The 19,208-nt window shown below is 48.4% G+C and overlaps 1 protein-coding gene across 1 annotated transcript in view; it reads left to right on the plus strand.

The window, feature by feature from the left end:
• LOC137437555 (reticulophagy regulator 2) overlaps nucleotides 1-19,208 on the plus strand; it is a 48,597-nt gene that overhangs the window by 4,257 nt on the left and 25,132 nt on the right. The window contains exon 2 of the mRNA XM_068131980.2: nucleotides 18,217-18,323. Within this exon, the coding sequence (XP_067988081.2) occupies nucleotides 18,217-18,323 (107 nt within the window). The remainder of the gene's footprint in view (nucleotides 1-18,216; nucleotides 18,324-19,208) is intronic.

A 19,208-nucleotide genomic window follows, 5' to 3' on the forward strand; every position in this document is an offset into this window, starting at 1 on the left:
CCCGTCGCCATGAGTCCCGCCTCCCCCTCCCCCTCCCGTCGCCATGAGTCCCGCCTCTCCCTCCCGTCGCCATGAGTCCCGCCTCTCCCTCCCGTCGCCATGAGTCCCGCCTCTCCCTCCCGTCGCCATGAGTCCCGCCTCTCCCTCCCGTCGCCATGAGTCCCGCCTCTCCCTCCCGTCGCCATGAGTCCCGCCTCTCCCTCCCGTCGCCATGAGTCCCGCCTCTCCCTCCCGTCGCCATGAGTCCCGCCGCCAGGAGTCCCGCCTCCCCCTCCTCCCGCCTCCCTCTCCCGTCACCAAGAGTCTTGGTCAGTAAAGTGTGCCGTCCACAAAATGATGAGTCTTCGTACCATCAATCCCAACTCTGTTCTATTCCTCATCTGCAGCGATTTCAACTTCCATGCTCGTTGCTCGCTGCTTGTGTGTGAGTTCTGAAACAACAAGCCATGGCATTGCAGCAAAGACTTTCTGAGACTGTCTGACCCAATCTGTCACATTCCCAACCTGGATTTGTGCAGCTTGTACATCCTCACTCATGACAGTAATAACTAACTTTGTATCCAACCTCTCGTATTCCTCTGCTCTTCCTGGCTCCTCTGACTATGTTGTAAAGTCCCACATCTTTCACTATTATGAGGGAGCAACCTCGATGCTGCAGAATATGGTTGGGGCACAGGCTGTCATGCAGTGACTAAAAATCTCAAAAAGAATGAGCTGCTATTTCCACAGAATCTGATATCTTCATCATTTAACGGAGTAAGCATGTAAGGGGTGTTGCAAAACATTTTACCTTCTTTTCCCCCGAGGCATGCTTCCTTTAATGCACGTTAAAATAGCCCATCACTAAATATTATACTGAACCTGACTTAGTGTTATTCTATTCTCGGCTATTTTAACGTGCATTGGGATCCTAGGATCCTGGGTTCGAATCGCGGTCAATCGCTGAATTAATGCCAGGGGGGTTGACTCAGCCTGTCATCCTTCAGAGGTCGGCAAATTGAGTACCAGTTCACTCGTAATTCCCTGTGTGTCACAAGGGGTGACTAACAGGATTGGTGGCAGGAAAGGCATCCAGCAATAAAGCATTGCTTCAAAAAGGGGATCACGGTGTACGAAAAAGGCCAACCCCTGCTTTGCAGGGGAAAATGGCCTCTAAAGGTGGTTCAAAGGAAGCATGCCTCGGGGGGGGGGGGGGGGGGGGAGGTAAAATGCTTTGCAACACCCCTTATGTACACTACCGGTCAAAAGTTTTAGAACACCTCAATTTTACCAGTTTTTATGGAAATTTATGCAGTTTAATGTCCAGTGAATAACCTGAAATGGCACAAAGGTAAGCAGTAAACTGCACGAGGTTAAAAAAAAAAGTTTGGGTTCGCAAAAACGGGAAAATAATGTAAATTGCACAGTTATATTGTAAAAAAAAAAAAAAAAAGGCTTTCTTCAGGGAACAAGTAATGGGTTAACAACTTACAGCTGTTCTGCAGCAATGTAAGTAAATTAAGCCTTGAAAGTTGATGCATACAATTCCTACAGGTGTCAACCTCTGCTGATAACTTGATAACAAACCCCCTGTCTGTATAAAAGCAGTATTTGAACAGACTGTTATTACACCCTCTGGAGCATTATTTGGACAATATTGCACTGCAGGAAGTAGTATATTGGAAACTGGAGGAAACTCTGACAGGAAGAGGTCTGGCAGACCCAAAGACACAACAGAATCAGAAGACAAGTTTCTGAGAGTCAACAGCTTGCGTGATAGGCGGCTCACAGGACAACAGCTTCAAGCACAGCTTAACACTGGTCGAAGCAAGCAAGTCTCAGTTTCATCTGTGAAGAGAAGACTTCGAGCTGCAGGTTTGACAGGTCGAGTGGCAGTAAGAAAGCCATTGCTAAGATGGCAAAATAAGAAAAAGAGGCTTGCCTGGGCCATGAAGCACCGCCAGTGGACTACTGAAGACTGGAAGAAGGTCTTATGGACCTTTGAATCAAAATTTGATATATTTGGTTCATCACGCAGGGTTTTTGTACGCCGTCGAGTAGGCGAAAGGATGGTTCCTCAGTGTGTGACACCAACTGTCAAACATGGAGGAGGAAGCGTGATGGTCTGGGGCTCTTTTGCTGGATCCAGAGTCGGCGACTTGCAGAGTGATTGGCACCCTGAACCAAAAGGGCTACTACAGCATTTTGCAGTGCCATGCAATACCCTCTGGTATACACCTAGTTGGTCAGGGGTTCATCCCACAGCAAGATAATGACCCTAAACACACCTCCAGGCTATGTCAAAACTACCTTCGAGGAAAAGAACAAGACAGTTGGCTTCAAATCATGGAATGACCAGCACAGTCTCCAGACTTAAACCCCATCGAGCTGGTTTGGGATGAACTGGACAGAAGGGTGAAAGCAAAGCAACCTACAAGTGCAACACATTTGTGGGAACTTCTGCAACAGTGTTGGGAAGAACTTCCCGAACAATATTTGATTTCCATTGTAGAAAGAATGCCACGAGTGTGTTCGGCGGTTATATCTGCAAAAGGTGGCGACTTTGCTGAGTCAAAAATTTAAATTACATTTTGTTAAACAAAATGATTCTATGATTTCTTTTTTATCTCCAATTGTTTATTTGTTCTATGCTTAATTTCAGAGTACATTGAGACATTAAAAGTGCGTACATTTCAATAAAAAGTGGAAAAATTGAGGTGTTCTAAAACTTTTGACCGGTAGTGTATGTATGTATGTATGTATGTATGTATGTATGTATGTATGTATGTATATTTGTGACCAAAACGTCTTCTTCAATTGTATGTAAAACCGAAAAACATGGTCCGTGTAGCCATGTGACTATATATCTGTTAATCATTTGCTGTTTGTCTGTCTATTAATTACGTACTGTTGGACCCATGACCATTTAGTCTTTAGAGCTTTAGATCACTTGGACCTTTGTAAGAACCACCTTTAGAGGCCGCTTTTCCTGCAGAGCAGGGGTTGGCTTTTTTCAGGCACCGTGGTCCCCTTTTTGAAGCAATGTTTTATGGCCGGATGCCCTTCCTGCCGCCAACCCTGTTAGTCACCCCTTGTGACACACAGGGAATTACCAGTGAACTGGTACTCAATTTGCCGACCTCGAACCTTTGTAAGATTAAAATAAATTACAAATAAATAATATTACAGATAAATGTGTACAAAAGAAATGTTGGTATTATGATTGGTGTAAATCATGACAACACAGCAACTCCAGTTCAGTCAGGTCATTATCCTCAGTTAAAACAAGCCCGTGGCTCTGCGCAGATGTGTGATGAGGTGAGCGTAGCAAGCCGAGCCACACTAGCTTATTCAATCTGAGAATGCTTTTACAATATCCTACCCTCAATCATGGGTTTATCTGTCCTATCTCGTCTGCACCTCTACACTATCCATTCTCTCGGCTCTAGTACACTGAATCCTTCAGCAAAAGGCAGTTGTGGTCAAGCAGCTTGCTTTCTCAAAATGGAAGGCTAACACAACTGAGGGCAACTTTAGGTCACTCAAGGCTTGCAACAAGTGTATCTAACCTTCGGCAAGCCAGAAACACATCATCATTCAAACCTTTCAACCAATCTCCTTGCTCAGTCATGGTGGCACCTTGTAAAGGCTGTCTCTGTTGTATGCTTCCCCTCTCTCCCCTCCCCATCGCACCTCAAACGACATTTTCTTTTTTTCTTTTTGGATACAAGATCGAGGCTCGTGTAAGAGCTAACATCAATCACAAAACATACAATAAAGGGAGCGGGAGACAAGATGGGGAGAGAGAGGGAAGCACACAAGTACAACAGCAGAGAACAGGGACATCGGAAGATATGTGAGAGGGAGAGGGCTTGGGGGGAGGAGGCATGGGAAGCCTGGGGGGAGGGAGAGGTATAAAACACATGGACTCTGCTGGAACTCTCAGGAGAGAAGTCGGTATTTCAATAAAAGTGGATCTGGGGGTGAATTCAGGGGTCCCAGCCCTCCTATTTTTCCTATTTATTCCTACTTTTTAATAGGATCCTATAAATCTCCTATTTTTTGGTGGAAATTCCTATTTTTCCTATTTTTTAACCCTCAATGTTCCAAAATTTAAATTGATATATTAATTAGTAGAATTTCTGTATCTAAGCGTCAGAACAGACATTCCTATACCAATCGTCAGCCATGGAATTGCTTTCTGGGTCCATAATCGCAAGACAAATTTCCAAAACGACTTTAAGCTCAAATCCCCGAAGAACATATGTCTCTTTGTCTTTTTCTCGAAAACCGTTTGTTCGATCGATTTCACAAGTGGTGAGTGCATTTTTGAGGACTCAACAAAGTGCAGTGTTGAGGAAAAATTGAGTATGCAGTGATGACGTTACAAATAAATACTGTACGAAGTGGAGGCATGTCGTTTACACCATGGTGTAAAGTACGTGTTGTTATTGATCTCGACTGGAAATGATATGTATATCTTATGTATATTATGTTATTGTTATTTTTGACTTTGTCCTAATATTAAGTATATCCTTCCAAACAATTGTTTTACCTTTATGATTCGTGCTTCATGCTATTCAGTAACAGAATTATAAAAGACTAGCGGGGTCACCCATGGGAATCCCACGGGCATGGATGTGTGTGACATTTCGACATATTGAGTTAGATGCTGCACCTGCACATTCAGTTATATAAAATGGTTACTGGCAATTGATCACATCCACAAATGATGTAATCCACACAATTTATGTACTTTACATAACGTTAATAGGAATACATACCCGTGTAGATGGGAAATACAGTTTGTTTGAAATAAATCACAAATATCAGAAGAAAGTTTTTAAAATTTATAACTATTCTCACTCAGAGTTAAACATCACCGTAATATTATGCGGTTGCTTAAACGTTTTCGGTGAATTATATGTCATTCCCATCTACACGGGCATGTATTCCTATTAACGTTATGTAAAGTACATAAATTGTGTGGATTACATCGTTTGTGGATGTGATCAATTGCCAGTAACCATTTTATATAACTGAATGTGCAGGCGCAGCATCTAACTCAATATGACGAAATGTCACACACATCCATGCCCGTGGGATTCCCACCCGTGGGAATCCCACGGGCATGGATGTGTGTGACGAATTTTAAATATATGTCGACTCTTATTTTAGGCGGTGTATTTTCGTTTATCATCATGGTGCGATTTAAAAATAGTATATATCTCTGCATTTTCCTCTCCAATACCTCCTCACACTTTACACACACACCGGCCCATGTTTACATATACACACACACACACACACACACACACACACACACACACACACACACACACACACACACACACATATACACCCACACACATATACACATACACACACGTACATCGACACACATGCACACACACACACACACACACACACACACACACACACACGTACAGACACATATACACATATGCACATATGCAAATATGTATACACATATGTATCCACATATACACATATATGCACATTATACACATATATACATCTCCACACACACACACACACACACACACACACACACACACATATATACACATACACAAAAACAGACACACACACACACACGTACAGACACATATACACACACACACAGAGACATATATATATACACATACAACAACAATATGCATTTTAAGGCCATTTTCCCTGCTAGAGCGGGGGTTAGCCTACATACACATACACACACATATATACACACACACACACACATATGCACGTGCACACACGCACGCACACACACACACGTACACACACACGTACACATGTCCCACATGTATATATCCCACATCCCACATGTATATACATGTTTAAAGTGTACGTGCCCTTCCCCCCTCCCCCGCCCGGCAACGCTGGGTACTTCTGCTGGTAACTAATAAAATAAAAACGAAGAAATATCTCTCGGTTTCATAAAACTCGGTGGAATTGGATGAAATTCGCTCGGTGAATTCACTCGGTGTATTCGGTTCGGCTCGGTTCACTCGGTTTAAAGAAAAAGCGATAATGTCGACATGTTGATGTCTGTGTCATGTTGGGCGGTGTATGATAACTGTTGGCTGTTGGGCGGTGATATGGTGGCGGAATATTCGAAGAAGATTTCCTGAACCATATTTTACTTCCGGCTAATAATGTTGAATGAAATAAAAACGAAGAAATATATGTCGTTTTGTGACGACTGTCATCAAAAGTAAACGGTGAATTCACTCGGTTTATTCGGTTCGGCTCGGTTCACTCGGTTTAAAGAAAAAGCGATAATGTCGACATGTTGCCGTCTGTCATGTTGGGCGGTGTATGATACATGTTGGGCGGTGTATGATACATATTGGGCGGTTGTTGGCGGTGGGCGGTGTATGGTATATTTAAAAAAATATATCTCTGCATTTTCCCGCGTTGCTGACACCAAGTCCAAAACCATCGATAAAAATGAAATCATATGGTGAGTTAGATTGGAGATAAAGGTGTGAGAGAGACTCAATGGCCTTGAAGTTACAGGCGTTTGAGAATTCATTTCGTTCTATAAAGGGCAACTTTCATCGGATTTTCTTCCCGTTTTTTTTCAACCGAGTCTAAAACTATGTTAGCGACTGTGAAAAATGAAATGATATATCGAATTTGATTTGAAATAAAACTGGGAGAGAGAGCAAGACACCACGGGCCTACAAAACAGGCCTCAAAGCTATGCGAGTTAATAAAATGGTGGATATTTGTTTATATGAAGCGAAGGCTCTCCCAGAATGGGTGGAGCTACTCTGCAAACCGAGTAAGCCACACCCCGGACAGACGCCCAACAGACAGACAGACAGACAGAATCATCTACGGCTATTATAATAGAGATAAAATGAGATGAAAATAATATAACTATGTTTATCACGCATTTCTCTTGGATTATCTCATATACTTTGTGAAGAATGACTGAATGATACCTTGACCATTATCATTGTCCTTTGTCTTATTTCAAAAGTTCAGCTGAGCTCAATTTTTAAGGTTTGTACTTTACTTAGAGTAACAAAACCAACTGTGAACTTTGCGGTTATTCAGTTATTACTAACAACCTTTCCCTAAAGATTCTACCTGAAATTGAACTTTTCTACTAATTTGCTAAACATTGACATTTGATACTACATGTTTAACTCAATCTTTCGCTTATTACAATGAGATTGTATTTTGCCTAAAACTAATAGTATTTGGCAAAGAACTAATTCAATCGACAATTCACACATTTCATCATTTAATTGCAGATAATAAAGAAGGACCACGACACAAAATAGGGATTACAACTTAATTCTGTATACTTTCGTGTGGTAGTTGCATATTCAGCTTTTAACAAAATTACAGTAGAATTAAAATTTACATACGCAATGCTGCACAATAGGTAATGCAAGCAATGTAGGACAATAAAAAAACAAACAAACAAAAAACAATAAAGACTGTTAAAGTCTTGTTGTTTCATAATCTTCTGAAGATAGTACAACAACAATACCAAAGATACATAATTGAATTGTCATCGCTTAGCTTGAACTCAGATTAGTGTTCAAGCTATTCAGCAGTGGAGAAAATGCAATTATCGGGTGGTAAACATGTTAGGACATGTTATTTATCATCTTTCTTGTTTCAGGTATAATCTGCGGACCAGTAAGAAATTTGTTGATTTGCCTTTAAATTACTTTGTTTGTTCTCATTATTTTACTAACTTGTGTTTCAGTTTTGAAAAAAAAAACTGTTTGGTTCACAGTTCTTTCCACTTCATGCGTTAACAGGTTAGGATTTTCTATGCTAATTCATTTAATCTTATCTCATATTTGTTTTCTTTTTGACAGGTATACTCCCAGCAGTATAATGCCTGGTGGGAGAACTAAATTTAACCCAGAGTGGTTGAAAAGTGGACATGGATGTAGGCTTTCTGACTGGTGTCAGCCGAGCAAGTCCTCAGTGTTCTCAGCTTACTGCTCGTTGTGCCATTCGGAAGTGAGGTGTGACAATCAGGGTGTGAAACAACTGACACAACATGCCCAAAACAAAGGGCACCTGAAGCGTGCGAAGGAACTGCTGGGTGGGTCACAGACGTTGCTGACATTCGTTCAACCATCAACTTCATCTGCTTCAGCATCAGGGTCAGCTTCTACAGATGAGCCAAGTCGTGCAGCTTTAGTCTGTATGTCCAAAAAAGACGCTATTAAAGCGCGGCGTTACGCGCGCTGCTTGTGAGCAAGGAGGAAGCGGACAAGCGGTAACATGTAAACGTCTTTATTGTAAGACTACACTGTAACACTGAACTCCTCCGGGCTGGTCGCCCGGTGTATATCATGAGGCCACGCCTACCCCTCGGGCGTGGCCACCGCCCACTTGGTGCGTGGAATGATGTCACCACGCCAGTGGGCTTTTGTGTCCGCCACACGCGCCCCCCCAGAATTCCCGCGCACCTGGAGGGCCAGTTTGTGGGGCAGTCGAATGACCCGGCCGAAGCGCCCCCTGGCGATCGGCGGCGTCCGGGGTGCAGGGATACCAGGTGGGATGCCCCTGGCTGCCCCTGGGATGGGTGCAGGACCGGGGGGCGCCGTGGCGGCGGGGCTGGGCGGTGCCGGGGGTCTGCCCGCAGGAGGGCGGCCCCGACGTGGGGGTCGGGCCACTGGCGGTGGATGGTCCACATCGAGGTGGGCCGGCTTGAGGCGGTCTACCGAAACGCGGTCAGGAGTACCGCCGATGTCCAGGGTGAAGTGCTTCGCCCCGGTCTCCAGCACGCGGAAAGGCCCGTCATACGGGGGCCGCAGTGGTGTCCGATGGGCATCGTGGCGGACGAAGACGTACTCCGCCGTGCGAAGCTCCGGGGCGACGTGCGTCGGTGGGTGCCCGTGGCATGCCGTTGGCACCGGGGCGAACCTCTGGGCGGTCTCTTGCAGAGCGGAGCGCTGCTGTGCCGCGGACCATGGTGCCGTGGAGTCAGGGAGGAACTCGCCCGGCACCCGCAGCGGTTGCCCGAAGACCAACTCCGCCGCGGATGCGCGCAGGTCCTCCTTGGGCGCCGTCCGGAGGCCCAGCAGGACCCAGGGGAGCCTGTCGACCCAGCCGCCGTCGCGGAGGGTGGCCCGGAGCGCGGCCTTCAATGAGCGGTGAAATCGCTCACACAGGCCGTTAGCCTGGGGGTGGTAGGCCGTGGTTCGGTGCAGCCGGACCCCGAGCCCCTGCGCAACCGCCCCCCAGAGCTCCGAGGTGAACTGGGGGCCGCGGTCGGATGAGATGTCTGAGGGGGCGCCGAACCGGGCGACCCAGGTGGCGATGAAAGCCTGCGCGACATCGGCCGCCGTTGTCGACGCCAAGGGCACGGCCTCCGGCCACCGGGTGGTGCGGTCCACCATGGTGAGGACGTGGGTGAAACCCCGCGAGGGGGGCAGAGGTCCCACCAGGTCCACGTGGACGTGGTCAAACCGGCGTTCCGGCACCGTGAACGGGGCCAACGGGGCCTGGGTGTGCCGGTGCACCTTGGCGCGCTGGCACGCGAGGCATGTCCTGGCCCAGCCGCGGACGGCCTTCCGGAGGCCATGCCAGACGAACTTGTCGGCGATCAGCCTTTGGGAGGCCCTCGCGCCCGGGTGGGACAGGCCGTGGATGGCGTCAAACACCTGGCGCTGCCAGCCCACGGGCACAATGGGGCGAGGACGCCCGAGGGAGACGTCGCACAAGAGGGCCGCGCCCGCGCCGTCGAACGGCACCTCGGTGACGCGGAGGCCCGTGACGGCGGTCCGCAAGGCCTGGACGTCGGGGTCAGCGGCCTGGTCCGCTGCCATCCGGGCATAGTCGATGCCGAGGTGGACTGCGTGGGCGACGGCCCGGGAAAGGCAATCCGCAACCGGGTTGTCCTTCCCCGCGACGTGCTGGATGTCCGTCGTGTACTCGGACACGGCCGAGAGGTGACGCTGCTGCCGGGCCGACCACGGCTCGGTGACCTTGCCCATCGCGAAGATCAGCGGCTTGTGGTCGACGAAGGCAGTGAACGCCCGGCCCTCGAGCAGATGGCGGAAGTGCCTGACCGCCAAGTGAAGTCCGAGCAACTCGCGGTCGAAGGTACTGTAACGGCGTTCGGGCAGGCGAAGCTGCCGGCTAAAGAACGCCAGCGGTTGCCAAGCTCCACGCACCCATTGCTCGTGCACCGCGCCCACCGCGTAGTCCGAGGCATCGGTGGTGAGGGCGATCGGTGCATCGGGCGCCGGGTGCGCGAGCATGGTGGCGTTAGCCAAGGCGAGCTTCGCGCCCGTGAACGCCGTGTCCATCTGCTCGGTCCAGGTAACGTCGCCTTTGCCCGGCTTACCTCGGAGAGCTTCGTGCAGGGGGCGCAGGAGCTGGGCGATACGGGGCAGGAACCAATGGTAAAAGTTCACCATGCCCAGGAACTCCTGCAGCCCTCTGATCGTGCGGGGGCGCGGAAACCCCTTCACCGCCTCCACCTTGGCCGGCAGGGGGACGGCTCCGTGCCTGGTGACACGGTGCCCCAGAAAATCGATTGTGGCGGCGCCGAACCGGCACTTTGCGGGGTTCACTATCAGGCCATGCTGGCCCAGGCGTTCGAAGAGCGTGCGGAGGTGGCGTAGGTGCTCTTCGCGGGACGCGCTGGCGACGAGGATATCGTCCAGGTAGACGTAGACAAAATCCAAGTCGCGCAGGACGCTGTCCATCAGTCGCTGGAACGCCTGAGCCGCATTCTTCAGACCGAAGGGCATGCGTGATGACCGCCGTCTTCGGGACGTCCTCCGGCCTGACGGGGACCTGATGGTAGCCGCGTATGAGGTCCACCTTCGAGAAGAAGGACCTGCCCGCCAAACGGGCGGAAAAGTCCTGAATGTGGGGGACGGGGTAGCGGTCGGGAGTCGTGGCGTCATTGAGACGGCGATAGTCCCCGCACGGTCGCCATCCCCCGCCGGGCTTCGGCACGATGTGCAGCGGCGACGCCCAAGCGCTCTCTGAGCGCCGAACGATGCCGAGTCGCTCCAGGGTAGCGAACTCCGCTTTTGCCACCGCCAGCTTCGTCGGCTCGAGGCGGCGTGCCCGGGCGTAGACCGGTGGCCCGACGGTGGGGATGTGATGGGCCACCCCGTGCTTGACGGCCCCCGCCGAGAAGGTGGGCCGCGTGAGGGCCGGGAAGCCGGCGAGGAGGCGGGTGAATGCGTCCGCTGCCGGAAGCGTACAGACCAACGTGGCCGGAACCGAATCGTTCGGCAAGCCGCTTGGCAAGCCGCTCGTTGAGCTGGGCAACGCACATGCGAGCGAGCTGAACGTCTCGGCCTGGACAAGCCGTCTGCGCTTGACGTCGACCAGGAGCCCATTAGCGCACAGGAAGTCCGCGCCAAGCAGTGCCATGGGCACGTCGGCGGTGACGAACGTCCATCGGAAAACCTGCCCTCCAAACCGCAGAGAGAGGCAGCGTTTTCCGTACGTACGGATGGGCGTCCCGTTCGCGGCAAGCAGCGCGGGGCCCCCACCCGCGGCGTGCTTGTCTGACGTGCCGGCGGGAATGACACTCACCTGTGCTCCCGTGTCGCACAGGTAACGGCGCCCGGAGAAGGTGTCCGTTATGAACAGCAGGCTGCTCGAACGGCCGGCGCTCATCGCCACAATTGAGCGCCGGCCCGGGCGTTTCCCGACCCGTTGAAGGAGCACGGCGGATGACACCGCCGAGCTTCGTGGCCGAACTTGGCGTGGAACCAGCACCAGGTGGTGGAGCTGGAGGAGCGCGGCTGGCTCCGCCAGGCCGGTGGAGTCGACGGGTTTCCCCGCGGTGGCGGTTTTCGCCGCGGCGGTGGGCGGGGCGTGGCGGCGTTCACGAGGTGCGTATCAGCATGCTGCTGAACCACAGCGTGCTGTAGAAGATGATGCTGTGGAACATCAGCGTGCTGTAGAAGATGATGCTGTGGAACATCAGCGTGCTGTAGAAGATGATGCTGTGGAACATCAGCGTCGAAGGCCGTGACGGCCACGCCAACGCTCGCCCGCGTGTCCGAAGCGGCGAAGTACTTGTCCGCCTCGGCCGCCAATGCTCGGGGTTCCGTTAGCCCGGTCCCGGCCAACGCGAGGCGAACCTGCGCTGGAAGTTGGCGACGGAAAAGCGCCCGGAATAGCGAACCGGGGGCTTCGTCGCCCAACAGTGACAGCATATGGTCCATTCGGACCGACGGGCGCGTCTCACCGAGCTCGGGGAGATCCAGGAGGCGATCGGCCCGTGCGTCGTCCGTGAGGCCGAACGTGGCTAGGAGTAGCCGCTTGAGTGCCTCGTACTTGTGGCCGTCCGGTGGGTGGCGAAGGACGGACACAACTCGAGCGGCCGTGCCGGGCCCGAGGGAGGCGACGACATGGCAGTAGCGCAGGTCGTCGTTGGTGAGGCGCCGAAGCTGAAATTGGGCTTCGGCTTGAACGAACCAGACTTCGGCCTGGGCCTCCCAAAATTCGGGCAGTTTAATCGCCATTGCCTTGTCGTTGGCCATTGCAATGGCGTCGTGTTCGGAAGGATCGCTACGGCAGATCCAACGTCGAGGGTCACCAGTAAAGCGCGGCGTTACGCGCGCTGCTTGTGAGCAAGGAGGAAGCGGACAAGCGGTAACATGTAAACGTCTTTATTGTAAGACTACACTGTAACACTGAACTCCTCCGGGCTGGTCGCCCGGTGTATATCATGAGGCCACACCTACCCCTCGGGCGTGGCCACCGCCCACTTGGTGCGTGGAATGATGTCACCACGCCAGTGGGCTTTTGTGTCCGCCACACTATTACAAAAGCAGAACTTCTATGGACATTGAAAGTTGTTCGTTCGAATCTGAGCTACTCTTCCTGTGACGGTTTGAAGGATCTTCTGCAGGCAATGTTTCCTGGTGTTATCCCAGATGGTTTCTCAATGAGCTCATCGAAAGTTTCATATCTCATTAGCGAAGCCACAGGTCCTTATTTTCAGGACATGATAGTCACTGATGTTAAGAATTCAGCTTCTGGCTTCAGCCTCATGTATGATGAAACCACCAATAAACAGAACTTGAAGCAACTAGAAATCCGTGTACGGTATTGGTCTGATGCCGAGGAACAGATATTAGTATTTCACCTCAAAACTTACCTCATGGGTCATGCAACTGGAGAAGATTTGTCCAGGAAAATAATCTCTGCCTTGGATGAATCGAAACTGCAGCTTCAGGATATTATCATGCTCGGCAGTGATGGGCCTAATGTGAGCACCACTGTGTGGAGACAGATTGACAAAGCCATTCTCGACAACAGGGGCCCTGGTCTCCTTGATGTAGGGACATGTACTCTCCATACAGTACACAATGCTTTTGCCAAAGGACTTGCAGAGTACTGTGGAAACCTAACTGAGCTTGCAGTGGACATTTTCTAGTGGTTCAAAGGCTCTGCTGCTAGATCTGTTGATTTTCAAGACATTCAGCATAAATTGGGTGCTGTTCCAAAAAAGCCTTTGAAGCATGTCGAGTGCAGGTGGTTGACACTGGGACCTGCAGTGGAGCGGCTGATAGAGATCTGGGAATCTCTCAAAGAGTATTTCTTGGTATTTCTTCCAAAGCAGCAGCCAAAGGACATGTTTAAACCCAGGTACAAAAGAATCAAAACAGAACTACAGCGACCGGAAATAAAAGCTCAACTGCATTTCCTGAAGTTCTTGGCAGCAACATTTGCAGAGTTCCTCACCTTCTTCCAGTCAGAGCAACCACTTGTGCACATTCTATATGACAAACTCCATGACCTGCTCAAAAAATTGATCAGAAGAATTATGAAGACTCCTTCAGTTGATGCTGTGAAAGACATCTCAAACCTTGATGTTTCCATTGTTGCAAACCAGCTGGAGAATGAATCCATGGGTGTGGGAGAGGATACCCGACGGTGTATCGCTAAGTTGAAAGTCTCTGAGAGGGAAAGGATGTATCTTGGGATGAGGAAGTGCTACCAGGCAGCCATAGTACACCTACAAAAGAAGCTTCCATTGACAAACAAAATCCTGAAGAATGCCAGATGTCTGCAGCCACAAAACAGGACTGCTGCATGGTCTCTTGAATCAGCCAAGAGCCTGTCCAGACAGCTGAAGAGGAATATTGACAGTGACAGCATTGCAGATGAATGGAAGGTGTACCAAGAGGAAGCCATTCCTACTGACTGGTCCCAGGAAACACAGGAGAATGAAGAAGAAGTCTGCATGAAGAGAGTGGACAGTTACTGGGGAAAAGTGTTGGCTTTAAAAGGCTGTACGGGAAACTGTAAATTCCCCCAAGTGAGACAAATGATAAGGATTGTCCTTGCACTGTCTCACGGAAACAGTGACGTGGAACGCGCGTTCTCAATCAGTGGGAAAAGTGTCACCAAGGAGAGAGTTAGTCTGAGCGAGGCATCAATCAATGGTCTCCGTGCAACAATGGATGGCATGAGATTGTATGGTGACCGGCCCGAAATGGTCCCAGTCACAAAGGGACTCCTCTCGTTAGGACGTTCTGCTCACATGCACTATATGCAGAGACTTGAAGAAGAACGAAAAGCCAAGGAAGATGAACAGAAAGCCAGGGAGAAAACCAGGCAAGAGAAAGAAGAAAGAGAGAGAACAGCTAAGATTGCTGTAGAGAAGGCAGCGGAGCTGTCTCGTAAGAGCGAGGACTTGAAGAAAACAGAGAAATCTCTGGCAGCAAAAGAGTCATCTCAGCAGATGTCACTGACTGTTAGCAACAGTCTGCTTGATCAAGCAAATAAAAAGCTTAAGGTGGCGCTTAAGAAAGGTGACATCTATCTATAATTCCAGTAATCTCTGTCTGTACGTTTGTACGTTTGTACGTCTGTTTGTCTGTGACCGCTGTTTCTCGACAACCACGGGTCCGATATACTTTTAACTTGCCAGGTATATTGCTGGGGACCCGAGGATGTGCCTTTTCAAGGTTTCATATTAATCGGACAATTACTTACCGAGCTATGTCCAAAAAACGATTCAACCAATCAGAGAGCAGCGAACGATCGCGTGTGCCGAACGTGGCGGACACACTCTGCCTCGGATGGCACATTTGAGAGCGTATTCATTTATTTCACGTTTGCAAACTATGTTGGCGTTAAACTATGTTTTAAAACTAATAAAACCGAATTTGCGATTCATTCGCTTTCCTGCGCGTTTGTGCACGCGATGGCGATTTCTTTACCAAACTCCGGAAGCCGTTCGCTTTGGACCAAACCATTGCATGTAAATAGAGGGGGGGGGGATTGTCACCGTACTCGCAAGCCGTTCGCTTTGGACCAAACCATTTCATGTAAATAGAGGGGGGGGATATAATTTTAGATATAGATATAGTACGGGCAATGCCCTAGTGACTGAAATTGCAGTAGCTCAGGCCATGCTTGAGTCTGCTCAGAAAAAGATTCAAGAGACACAGACTCGTATGGTGGAAACCAGGGAGGCGCAGAGAAAAGTGGAGAAGAAAAAGCAGACTTTGATAGAGTCCATGGTGGCTGCCAAAAAGAAGAAGTCATAGTTTTTGTTGTCGATGTTAAGACGGGTGGGCCCAAGTTCATTGGGGGTGTGTCCATGCCCATACATGTACATGTATTTGCATAAATCTTGCAGCAATAAAGCTACCGATGTTGTTCCAATGCTGAAATCTGTGCTATTACTTCCTAGTTTTTTCCTATTAAACTCCTATTTTTTGTGATCAGAATTCCTATTTTTCCTATTATTTTGTCAATCAAAGTGGCTGGGACCCCTGTGAATTAACATCATCACAGACTGCCAAGATAGGCCAGAATGTCCCAACCCTGTTTGCCATTGTGTTTGTTTGCTTTTACCCTGATGAGGGAACGCATATCGGAGGGGAATATCAGTCGACGTTATGTCGAAGACTGCCATTGTCGTTAAATATATTTATTATCATGGAGGTACACTATTTAAAACACAGCTGTACGTTTCTTGCTTAGACCAAATTTCTTGTGCGCAGCCATATTTCTGCCATTTTCCTCGGTGAACTTAACAACTTCCAACTTAAAAGCTACCGTGTACGATTCGCGTGACTTTGTGGAGACATTTTGAGATGACGTCGTAAGGATGGAGACATGATTAAGGTTGGAAGTGATGGATCGACCATAATTGGTGAGTATGTACTCGTCATTGATTGCAGAATTTTGCGTGCGGCAGTGAGCGGATTCACGTTTAATTACTCACCCAATCGGCAAACTTTCCGGGCAATGATTTCTGTCACGTGTTTTCAATTGTCTGTTTTTATTTGTGGGCAGGATATCTCAAAAATTGTGGACAGATTCAGACGAAATTTAGTGGACAGGTTGGGTATGAGAAGGACGAATTTATTAAATTTTGGTGAAGATCTGTATCCGGATACTATTTTTAGCTCACCTGGAGCGTCGTTCAGGGGAGCGTATGCGATGGCGTGTCGTCCGTCCGTCAACACTTGCAACTTCTTCTCTGAAACCGCTGAAGTGATTGTGACCAAACTTGGCACAAATTATATTTGTTGTGTTGTGACTAAAGTTTGTTCACAGCATTGAAAAAAATCGGGGTCTAAGGGGGTTTACCGGGGTCGAAGTGGATCCAGGGTTTTTTTTTTTGGTTTTTTTTTTGAATACAAGATTTGTATACAAGACACTGCTTTTTTGACCTCCCAAAATAGGAATTTGCTTTTTCCTCTGAAACTACACACACTATTTCGATAAAACTTGACCACAACCTTCACCACGCATGATATACCAAAGTTTGTTGATGACATTAAAAAAAAAATCTGCCCCTTTGGGTGTCTCAATTTCTGGGTCATTTGAAATACAAAGACTGCACTTTGCAGTATACAAACTACAAAGACTGCAGTGCTTCCTGCACTTTCAATTCTGGGACAAGGTTGTTTTGCATACAAATAATACTTTCCACACAACATGGTTAGAGTAATTGTGAATGAACCGAAGTCTCCAGAAGAAGGTGGCTCTTGGTACCCAAGGTATTGTGGAAGAACTGTTCTGAAAGTCTTTAATCTTAGATAATGTGAGAAATACAGAGGCGGATTCTCTAGTTTTGCTTTTTCCACATGTCTAAATTCTGGGTTGATCCTTTCTAGAGCTGGCTTTTGATATCCAATGTGAATGATGAGCCAAAGAGCAACACAATATCTATCCCATTCTGGAAGCTACATGGGGAGTGTGCAGCCAGGTCCCCGGAGTGTAGGAACTAAGGGGCAGGGATTTAATTACAGCTACACAAGTTAAACATGTAATTACATCTGTGCATCTGTCATGCCTGTCACATTTACCCACATCCAAAGGAAATATTTTGTCTATTCATTATAAAGTACCATTTGTGCCTCCATTATAAACAGTATTTTACACTGACTAAAGGTATTTTAAACCAATCTCAATGGTTGGTAGGAGACAGGGCAGCATGTAGAATCAAACTAACATAATCATAAGATTTTAAACAAATAAACAAACAAACAAAAAACTATTTGGGGGGGCAACCCCCTCCCAGCCCCCCCTCCCCCCCGGCATCCCCCAACCCCGTATACATCCCCAACCCAGTATACTTCCTCAGACCCCAATTTTTCTAATACCGTGAACAAACATTGGTTCATAAAGGGTGATGAAGGTTGTGGTAAAGTTTCATCAAAATTGCATGTGTGGTTTCTGAGAAGAAAGCTAATACCTATTTTTGTGGGGGGGGGGGGGGCAACCTCCCTTCCCCCCCCCCCCCCCAGAGACACCCAAAGGGGCAGATTTTTCTTTTTTTTAATGCCGTGAACAAACTTTGGTACAGCACGGGTGGTGAAGGTTTACTAAGATTTCATCAAAATCGTGTGTAGTTTCAGAGAAGAAAGCAAATACCTATTTTGGGGGGGGTCAAACCTGGACCCACTTCGACCCCCCCCCCCCCCCCCTATACTACCTTCGACTTCGACTTACTTAATGCCGTCCTTTCCTTTCTCTTTTTTTTTTTTTTTTGAGATGTCATGTCATTTTCAGGATGCAAACCTCTTGTTCAAAATAATTTTACAACTATTCTTACATGCATTACGTAATGTACAGATGATGATTGATATCGTGGAAATCTTCTTTTCATGGTCACCTTTCAGGATTAAGGGCAATGCCGTAATATTTCCCTGCTGAGACTTTTACAAGTTTGCAGTGTTTTCCAAGTCTTGAAGTGCTTTGGATAAAGTGCCCTCTCTTTGACTGCAGGTTGCTTTCTGTTACCTGCTTGCGTTCCTATACGCTGCTCGCAGTTGCGGTCATCGCTGGCCTCTTGTTATATCAATGGGCCATCTTGCCTACGTTGCACACTGAAGGTAAATGTTGTCATGTTCTATCGGTACTTCCTTCATGTTAGATGTTGGATTGGATAGGTATGGTACTTCTAATAGAATGAAGTTGCATACATGGGCACCATATTAACTCACCTCTCCCCTCCCCCTCTCTCTCCATGAGACTCATTGAAGAGCAAGGTTACATTGATAGTGATGTAGCAGGACAACAATTGGGCACATCCAGCAAGGAAATGAAGGAACAGGAAAGGAAGGAAGACGGCGAGAGAAGGGGAGGAACACTGAAACCAGCATATGAGGGTTTTGCTGGGAAGGATTCATGGGGATGATAAAGATCATGGGTCAGGACCTGGGATGATATGGGGGGAGTGGAGCCCTGGAAGGAAGAGTGGGGGGGAAATTGTCTCGGCAAGGCAGTTCCATAGATGGGAGAAGCGAAGAACAAGAGTTGTGGTATGCAGTCAGCTTGGATTTTGGAAGTTTTTTTTAACCAGAATGGGGTTGCTGGATGAATGCTTGCATCCTGGGGTTGCTGGGGAGCATCAGAGGACTGAGCTGAGGTAGCAATGTGTGAAAGCAACAGACCTTGTGCTTGGGCCTCTTCTCGAGAGATTCCTATAATGTTGAGAGCTTTACAGTCCACAGAATCCAGGAGCGACAGGTGTAATGCTGGGGCACCAACCAATAGGGGAGAGTTGTTCGCCATTGAGCTCTGGACAAAGGTCTTGTATACTGAGTAGCTCTGATTTTCCAAAGAAAGACTTGGGTCGATGGAAAATGCTTGGTCTACGGTTGGCTTTGGAAGCCAATTTTGCTGTGTGGTTGGTTCAGGAGAAGTCATAGCTGAGAGTGAGGTCGAAAAATTCAAGACTGAACCTCTTACAGTGGCTGACGATGAAAGTTAGTTTG

The sequence above is a fragment of the Myxine glutinosa genome, chromosome 12, assembly GCF_964187855.1.
Source record: "Myxine glutinosa chromosome 12, kmMyxGlut1.1, whole genome shotgun sequence".
Lineage (NCBI taxonomy): Eukaryota > Metazoa > Chordata > Myxini > Myxiniformes > Myxinidae > Myxine > Myxine glutinosa.